The following is a 9,901-nucleotide window of genomic DNA, read 5'->3' as shown; positions in this document are numbered from 1 at the left end:
CTATAAGACTAAGACTAAAAAAACTAAGGTTATCGACATTTAGTCGACTAAGACGAGAGTAATCAGTTTCAGAAGACTAAATGGGACTAAAACTAAATGGTGTGTTATTCAAAATATACTATAAGACTAAACATTTGTTCCTGGCAAAAATAACTAAGACATAATTAAGTAAGACTTTATTTATTCCTAAATAAGAATAATTAAGACTATAGATTAGAAGACTAGACTAGAATATTTTGATATTTAGTCGACTAAGACTAGACTAAAACTAAACAAATTCAGGAGAATAAGTAATTAAGACTAGATTAGAAGACTATAGACTAGAATATTTTGATATTTAGCCGACTAAGACTAGACTAAAACTAAACAATTTCAGGATAATAAGCAATTAAGACTAGATTAGAAGACTAGAATATTTTGATATTTAGTCGACTATAAGACTAGACTAAAACTAAACAATGTCAGGATAATAAGTATAGGCCTATATATAGGACTACAATCGCATGCTATTCATAAGACTAAGACTAAGAAGTACACAAGACCCAAACCGTTAATCTGCTGCCCAGATCAACGCCGTGCAGTCCAGTCTCCTCATGGACGCCCGCTCTCTGTCCTATTCCCTGGACCTGGTGTCGGGCGGGGGTCCCACGGTGACCCCTGAGCACCGGGCCGCCCTCCAGACCTCCATGGTCCTCCTGAGGAAGAACTACGCCTTCAGCCGGGTCCTGTTCTGGGGGAAGGTCCACGGGCTGAAGGCCGACTACTACATCGCTCAGGGGAAGGGCCCGGACGAGATGGCCCCCAGCACCAGCCTCTATAGGTGAGGATATATATATATATTGTGGATACTGAGCGGACACCAAAACCAGGCAGTGTTCAAACTGGGCCGGCACGGCCGTTTATTATATTCAGATGCACTTTTCCGTGCGTGGCGTCAAAGGTATAACTCAAATGTCAATTATAACAAAAAGCTCTGCCTCTTCTCTGGCGGGGTTTGGGTAGGGATCGCTTCCCTACCGGGCTTATAGTGCGCCACTAGTAGCCTACTATATCACTCTGTCCCCGGGTTTTGACAGGGGCTGTCAATACTCTCCCGGGGAGGAGGAAGTGTCATCGCTGTTCATTCGTCCGGGGTAGCGGGTTACCTACAGGAGGAGAACAGGCGTTTTAGTTTCAGTGTTCAGGTATAAGGTATATGTCTGGTGTGGTGTGAGAGGGTGAGGTGTCGCTTACCGCCAGGCATCTCCGAACTGTCCCTGTCAGCTGTCAGTGGGGAAATGAGAGCAGGGGCAGACATCGCTTCCCTTTTAGCCTGGCGTGGGCGAGTGCACTTGGCCTTGGGCCAATAGGTGCACTTGGCCTTGAGCCAACAGATAGGCTGGGTAGTAAGTCTGGCCGATGACGAGGCCGAGTGGGCGTGTCCCCCTTGGCCGTGCTCTGCCTCCTCCCCACTGGCTGTCTGGGCTCTTAGGCTTACCTGGCGGGTGGTTGCCTAGCGACACCCCACAATATATATATATATATATATATATATATATACATATATATATATATATACACACCACCAGCCTCTATAGGTGAGGAGATAGATATATATATATATATATATATATATATATATATATATATATATATATATATATATATATATATATATATATATATATACACCACCAGCCTGTATAGGTGAGGAGATAGATATATATATATATATATATATATATACACACACCACCAGCCTGTATAGGTGAGGAGATAGATATATATATATATATATATATATATACACACACCACCAGCCTGTATAGGTGAGGAGATATGTATATATATATATATATATATATATATACACACACACACACCACCAGCCTGTATAGGTGAGGAGATATGTATATATATATATATATATATATATATATATATATATATATATATATATACAGACACCACCAGCCTCTATAGGTGAGGATATATAGCAGTGTTGTTTTTGGCAGCAAATTTCTATTTTTTAGTTTTAGTCATATAGTCTCTTGAATAGTTTTCACTTAGTTTTAGTCACATTTTAGTCGCCTGTAATGTTCTAGTGTTTAGTCTACTTTTAGTCGACTAAATGTCATTTTAGTCGACTAAAACTACAGTTGATTTAGTTGACAGGCCTTGATGTCGTTGTAATGACATATTTTACACTTTGGTTGCATTTGTACGACGCGTTGTGAGATTGTATATCTGCTATTTTCAGCATGCAACCCAGCATAAAACTGGATCTCTTGTCCACTAGTCCCTTCCTCACATTTTAGTCTAGTTTTTATTTGTTGACGAAATTGTCAGTATATTTAGTCTTAGTTTTAGTCATTATAGGTTAGTTTTTATTTAGTTTTAGTCAGTGAGAAAAGGTAGTCGACGAACATTTTTCGTCTTAGTTTTAGTCGACAAAAACAACACTGATATATAGACACCAAGACTCTCTACATGGGCAACTTTGACAATGGAGAGGGCCACTATAGTTCCACACTCACTCCAGATGGCCACTATAGTTCCACACTCACTCCAGAGGGTCACTATAGTTCCACACTCACTCCAGAGGGCCACTATAGTTCCACACTCACTCCAGAGGGCCACTATAGTTCCACACTCACTCCAGAGGGGCCACATTGCATATTACTGTCGTAGCAAAAATAGCCGATATGCTATTTTAGCTATATTTGAATTGAAATCCTGATTTATTAATTTTGTTTTCCATTTTGTTAATTGGAATCCTGAAAAGTAACCTCTTTATTGGATTTCAAATGCATTTAGTTGTAGTGATGTTAACTTTATGAACTGTTAACATAACTACATTGGACACAAAGACACATTTTAATACTATAGTCATTTTTTAATACTAGTCATGAAGTAATTAAAGCGGGTTTGGAATTGTAAACAGCTGAAATCAATACTATATCAGTATTCTGATATTAACCTGAGGGCCGCATTAAGTGAAGGTGGGCATGTGACCCCCGGGGGCCCCCGGTGCCCCCCCCCCCCCCCCCCTGATAGATAGATAGATATCACTCCCCGTCTTTCTCTCGGTATACTATCCAAATATGGAGAAAAAATAATAATATAAAAATACATTTACAGTCGTACAATTTCGATGCCCTCAGTATTATAATACAAAAGTGTGTGTGTGTGTGTGTGTGTGTGTGTGTGTGTGTGTGTGTGTGTGTGTGTGTGTGTGTGTGTGTGTGTGTGTGTGTGTGTGTGTGTGTGTGTGTGTGTGTGTGTGTGTGTTAGGGCATTCATCAAAAATCGATTTATCGATTTATCGACTTCATTAATACGAGTCGATTCAGATTAGGAGAAGTCGAAAGTTGAAAAAATAAATAAAAATCCCCATATTTGTTTTGCTCTATGTGTGCGTGTGTACAGATTTCAAACTGTAGCATTGATTATTGTCACGGACAGAAGTCATTCTTTCCCTTTGCGTATAACGCACCGGAGCGCACCCCGCCTATTAGTTTGCGTTGCATTCAGAACGCGCCCTTAATTAAAAACCAACCGCAGCATACATGTGGCTCTCAGCGCGCGATGTCCCACTGTTGACTGGCTGAATGTGAAGTCTGTTTGAACTGCTCTGTGTCAGAGAAGTATAACAGATAGAAGTCTGTTTGAACTGCTCTGTGTCAGAGAAGTATAACAGATAGAAGTCTGTTTGAACTGCTCTGTGTCAGAGAAGTATAACAGATAGAAGTCTGTTTGAACTGCTCTGTGTCAGAGAAGTATAACAGATAGAAGTCTGTTTGAACTGCTCTGTGTCAGAGAAGTAACAGATAGAAGTCTGTTTGAACTGCTCTGTGTCAGAGAAGTAACAGATAGAAGTCTGTTTGAACTGCTCTGTGTCAGAGAAGTAACAGATAGAAGTCTGTTTGAACTGCTCTGTGTCAGAGAAGTAACAGATAGAAGTCTGTTTGAACTGCTCTGTGTCAGAGAAGTAACAGATAGAAGTCTGTTTGAACTGCTCTGTGTCAGAGAAGTATAACAGATAGAAGTCTGTTTGAACTGCTCTGTGTCAGAGAAGTATAACAGATAGAAGTCTGTTTGAACTGCTCTGTGTCAGAGAAGTAACAGATAGAAGTCTGTTTGAACTGCTCTGTGTCAGATAAGTAACAGATAGAAGTCTGTTTGAACTGCTCTGTGTCAGAGAAGTATAACAGATAGAAGTCTGTTTGAACTGCTCTGTGTCAGAGAAGTAACAGATAGAAGTCTGTTTGAACTGCTCTGTGTCAGAGAAGTAACAGATAGAAGTCTGTTTGAACTGCTCTGTGTCAGAGAAGTAACAGATAGAAGTCTGTTTGAACTGCTCTGTGTCAGAGAAGTAACAGATAGAAGTCTGTTTGAACTGCTCTGTGTCAGAGAAGTAACAGATAGAAGTCTGTTTGAACTGCTCTGTGTCAGAGAAGTAACAGATAGAAAGAAGTCTGTTTGAACTGCTCTGTGTCAGAGAAGTAACAGATAGAAGCGCGCAAACTTTATCCCCAAACGATATCCCCCTCCTCACCTCCCCTCACCGTGATGGAAATGAAACGCCTGGGTCTCCGAGGCTACATCCGTGCTGATGCGCTGACTGTCCTGTTTCTGTGTGTGTGTGTGTGTGTGTGCATGTGCGTGTGCGTGCGTGCGCGTCCCCCAGCTTCAACTGCGTGGACTGGCACCTTCTCCCGCCCGCCACGGAGGCGTTGGCGGACGCGGTGGGCCGGGCGGCGAGGGGCCGCTTCACCGGAGACCCCTCCCACTCCTACGAGACCCTCATGGAGACCCCCAGGACAGCAGGGGGCGACGCTGCAGACGACCAGGAGGTCACGGTGAGTCCCCAAACGTTATAGAGACCCCCAGGACAGCAGGGGGCGACGCTGCAGACGACCAGGAGGTCACGGTGAGTCCCCAAACGTTATAGAGACCCCCAGGACAGCAGGGGGCGACGCTGCAGAGGACCAGGAGGTCACGGTGAGTCCCCAAACGTTATAGAGACCCCCAGGACAGCAGGGGGCGACGCTGCAGAGGACCAGGAGGTCACGGTGAGTCCCCAAACGTTATGGAGACCCCCAGGACAGCAGGGGGCGACGCTGCAGAGGACCAGGAGGTCACGGTGAGTCCCCAAACGTTATAGAGACCCCCAGGACAGCAGGGGGCGACGCTGCAGAGGACCAGGAGGTCACGGTGAGTCCCCCAAACGTTATGGAGACCCCCAGGACAGCAGGGGGCGACGCTGCAGAGGACCAGGAGGTCACGGTGAGTCCCCCAAACGTTATGGAGACCCCCAGGACAGCAGGGGGCGACGCTGCAGACGACCAGGAGGTCACGGTGAGTCCCCAAACGTTATGGAGACCCCCAGGACAGCAGGGGGCGACGCTGCAGAGGACCAGGAGGTCACGGTGAGTCCCCCAAACGTTATGGAGACCCCCAGGACAGCAGGGGGCGACGCTGCAGAGGACCAGGAGGTCACGGTGAGTCCCCAAACGTTATGGAGACCCCCAGGACAGCAGGGGGCGACGCTGCAGAGGACCAGGAGGTCACGGTGAGTCCCCCAACGTTATAGAGACCCCCGGGACAGCAGGGGGCGACGCTGCAGACGACCAGGAGGTCACGGTGAGTCCCCCAAACGTTATGGAGACCCCCAGGACAGCAGGGGGCGACGCTGCAGACGACCAGGAGGTCACGGTGAGTCCCCCAAACGTTAAACAATGTCCTCGTTGACGGGAAGAACTTCCCGTTCCCTCTTTCAACAGTCCTTGGTTTGTCGTCGGCCAGGAAACCCGATTTAACCCATTCTGAACGGGAACCCCTTTTGGTGTTAGCATTATGTTATGCTTTAGCTATTGAAAAATAGCAGATCTACAAGCTCGTAGGTCTGCTATTTTTGAAAAATCGAAGAACGACTGACATAGAAACATAGCTTTTTCAGACAACTGTCAGGATGTGGAAGATATTTTTTAGAATCTGATCTCAGGTCAGAATGGAAAACTGTCAGGATGTGGAAGATATTTTTTAGAATCTGATCTCAGGTCAGAATGAAAACTGTCAGGATGTAGAAGACATTTTTAGAATCTGATCTCAGGTCAGAATGGAAAACTGTCAGGATGTAGAAGACATTTTTAGAATCTGATCTCAGGTCAGAATGGAAAACTGTCAGGATGTAGAAGACATTTTTAGAATCTGATCTCAGGTCAGAATGGAAAACTGTCAGGATGTAGAAGACATTTGTAGAATCTGATCTCAGGTCAGAATGGAAAACTGTCAGGATGTAGAAGAACATTTTTAGGATCTGATCTCAGGTCAGAATGAAAAACTGTCAGGATGTAGAAGACATTTTTAGAATCTGATCTCAGGTCAGAATGGGTTCACGTCCTATACTTTAGTTTACTGCAGCGGCTGCACACACAAAAGCACCAGAAATATCAGATCTACAAGCTGGAGACGAGGCGCACAGCGACGCGTTTAGAGCTTGTAGATCTGCTAAACATTCCATTGTGATCCAATCTAATCCACTTTATATTATTATTTATAATATCACATTTTACAACGCAAGACTGACAAAGTGCTGTACAAAAAATAAACTATACTGTACATTCACTGTAGCTAAAACACAGAAGAACACAAATCCAATCAGAAGGTCTCAGCCACGGTTAATCCATTCTGAACGGGAAACCCTTTCGGTGTTAGCATCATGTTATGCTTTAGCTATTGAAAAATAGCAGATCTACAAGCTCATAGCGCGCCGGCGCGCTACGAGCTTGTAGGTCTGCTATTTTTGAAAAATCGAAGAGCGACTGACATAGAAGACATTTTTAGAATCTGATCTCAGGTCAGAATGGCTTAAAAGACAGTAAAGATGGGTTTTAGGCCTGACATTTAAAAAATGTCTTCAAAATCCTGTATCTGTATCAGTGGTGCTCAATATTTCATGTCAAGGACCCCAAACATTATATGTAACATGCCTCCACACCCCATCTGCAAATGTGTTGTTCCATGGGACACCCCCTCCCCCCTCCCCCCCAGAAGCAAAGATTAGAGTTAAAATATTCACTCGTGTTCACTCACGATCTTTCAGAAATAGCAGACCTACAACTATTTGAAAAATAAAGTCCATAGCGTGGCACTCGGTGCCGCGCTATGGACTTTATCTGGACTGAGATCAGTGGAGCTGCTTCTGGTGTTGTGAGACTCTGTGCATGGAGGTTTTCCTTCTCACTCTCAGGAGGAGGTGTAATGTCCCCCTCGTCCTCGCCCAGAGGTCAAGGTCAATGGGGCGTAATGTACTCCTCTTCCTCACCCACAGTTCAAGGTCAAGGAGGAGGGGTAATGTCTTCCTCGCCCACAGGTCAAGGTCAATGAGGTGTAAAGTCGTCCTCTTCCTCGCCCACAGGTCAAGGTCAATGAGGTGTAAAGTCGTCCTCTTCCTCGCCCACATGTCAAGGTCAGGAGGAGGGGTAATGTTCTCCTCTTCCTCGCCCACAGGTCAAGGTCAATGAGGTGTAATGTCTTCCTCGCCCACAGGTCAAGGTCAATGAGGTGTAATGTCCTCGTCTTCCTCGCCCACAGGTCAAGGTCAATGAGGTGTAATGTCCTCGTCTTCCTCGCCCACAGGTCAAGGTCAATGAGGTGTAATGTCCTCGTCTTCCTCGCCCACAGGTCAAGGTCAATGAGGTGTAAAGTCGTCCTCTTCCTCGCCCACAGGTCAAGGTCAATGAGGTGTAATGTCCTCCTCTTCCTCGCCCACAGGTCAAGGTCAATGAGGTGTAAAGTCGTCCTCTTCCTCGCCCACAGGTCAAGGTCAGGAGGAGGGGTAATGTTCTCCTCTTCCTCGCCCACAGGTCAAGGTCAATGAGGTGTAATGTCCTCGTCTTCCTCGCCCACAGGTCAAGGTCAATGAGGTGTAATGTCCTCGTCTTCCTCGCCCAGAGGTCAAGGTCAATGAGGTGTAATGTCCTCGTCTTCCTCGCCCACAGGTCAAGGTCAATGAGGTGTAATGTCCTCGTCTTCCTCGCCCACAGGTCAAGGTCAATGAGGTGTAATGTCCTCTTCCTCGCCCACAGGTCAAGGTCAATGAGGTGTAATGTCCTCGTCTTCCTCGCCCACAGGTCAAGGTCAATGAGGTGTAATGTCCTCGTCTTCCTCGCCCACAGGTCAAGGTCAATGAGGTGTAATGTTCTCCTCTTCCTCGCCCACAGGTCAAGGTCAATGAGGTGTAATGTCGTCCTCTTCCTCGCCCACAGGTCACAGGTCAAGGTCAATGAGGTGTAATGTCCTCGTCTTCCTCGCCCACAGGTCAAGGTCAATGAGGTGTAATGTCCTCTTCCTCGCCCACAGGTCAAGGTCAATGAGGTGTAATGTCCTCTTCCTCGCCCACAGGTCAAGGTCAATGAGGTGTAATGTCCTCGTCTTCCTCGCCCACAGGTCAAGGTCAATGAGGTGTAATGTCCTCTTCCTCGCCCACAGGTCAAGGTCAATGAGGTGTAATGTCCTCTTCCTCGCCCACAGGTCAAGGTCAATGAGGTGTAATGTCCTCGTCTTCCTCGCCCACAGGTCAAGGTCAATGAGGTGTAATGTCCTCTTCCTCGCCCACAGGTCAAGGTCAATGAGGTGTAATGTCCTCTTCCTCGCCCACAGGTCAAGGTCAATGAGGTGTAATGTCCTCGTCTTCCTCGCCCACAGGTCAAGGTCAATGAGGTGTAATGTCCTCGTCTTCCTCGCCCACAGGTCAAGGTCAAGGAGGAGGTCAGGCTGGCGGTGACGGTGCACCAGATCGATGCCGAGGCGTCCGTGGTGCCCCGAGGGGCCTTCATCCAGAACGCCCACGGTTTGGTCCAAACCAACCGCAGCTTCACCGGTAAATAAATAACACCCCACGGTTTGGTACCAAACCAACCGCAGCTTCACCGGTAAATAAATAACACCCCGCGGTTTGGTCCAAACCAACCGCAGCTTCACCGGTAAATAAATAACACCCCGCGGTTTGGTCCAAACCAACCGCAGCTTCACCGGTAAATAAATAACACCCCACGGTTTGGTACCAAACCAACCGCAGCTTCACCGGTAAATAAATAACACCCCCGCGGTTTGGTCCAAACCAACCGCAGCTTCACCTGTAAATAAATAACACCCCCGCGGTTTGGTCCAAACCAACCGCAGCTTCACCGGTAAATAAATAACACCCCACGGTTTGGTCCAAACCAACCCAGCTTCACCGGTAAATAAATAACACCCCACGGTTTGGTACCAAACCAACCGCAGCTTCACCGGTAAATAAATAACACCCCGCGGTTTGGTCCAAACCAACCGCAGCTTCACCGGTAAATAAATAACACCCCACGGTTTGGTACCAAACCAACCGCAGCTTCACCGGTAAATAAATAACACCCCCGCGGTTTGGTCCAAACCAACCGCAGCTTCACCAGTAAATAAATAACACCCCGCGGTTTGGTCCAAACCAACCGCAGCTTCACCGGTAAATAAATAACACCCCGCGGTTTGGTCCAAACCAACCGCAGCTTCACCGGTAAATAAATAACACCCCGCAGTTTGGTACCAAACCAACCGCAGCTTCACCGGTAAATAAATAACACCCCCGCGGTTTGGTCCAAACCAACCGCAGCTTCACCGGTAAATAAATAACACCCCACGGTTTGGTACCAAACCAACCGCAGCTTCACCGGTAAATAAATAACACCCCCACGGTTTGGTCCAAACCAACCGCAGCTTCACCGGTAAATAAATAACACCCCGCGGTTTGGTTCAAACCAACCGCAGCTTCACCGGTAAATAAATAACACCCGGCGGTTTGGTACCAAACCAACCGCAGCTTCACCGGTAAATAAATAACACCCCCGCGGTTTGGTCCAAATCAACCGCAGCTTCACCGGTA

The 9,901-nt window shown here is 46.6% G+C and overlaps 1 protein-coding gene across 1 annotated transcript in view; it reads left to right on the top strand.

The window, feature by feature from the left end:
- Nucleotides 1–593: 593 nt before the first annotated feature.
- Nucleotides 594–9,901, top strand: part of rsph9 (radial spoke head component 9) — a gene marked incomplete at both ends in the record, with an annotated part of 12,756 nt that continues 3,448 nt past the window's right edge. Inside the window, 5 exons of the mRNA XM_083789933.1 lie at nucleotides 594–820; nucleotides 4,670–4,841; nucleotides 5,086–5,340; nucleotides 5,515–5,697; nucleotides 8,737–8,866. Coding sequence (XP_083646059.1) covers nucleotides 594–820; nucleotides 4,670–4,841; nucleotides 5,086–5,340; nucleotides 5,515–5,697; nucleotides 8,737–8,866 — 967 coding nt within the window. The remainder of the gene's footprint in view (nucleotides 821–4,669; nucleotides 4,842–5,085; nucleotides 5,341–5,514; nucleotides 5,698–8,736; nucleotides 8,867–9,901) is intronic.

Source organism: Protomyctophum parallelum (genome assembly GCF_964188405.1).
Source record: "Protomyctophum parallelum genome assembly, chromosome: 19".
Lineage (NCBI taxonomy): Eukaryota > Metazoa > Chordata > Actinopteri > Myctophiformes > Myctophidae > Protomyctophum > Protomyctophum parallelum.
Note: the sequence above shows the minus strand (reverse complement) of the source record. Positions and strands in the feature narration are given on the sequence as shown.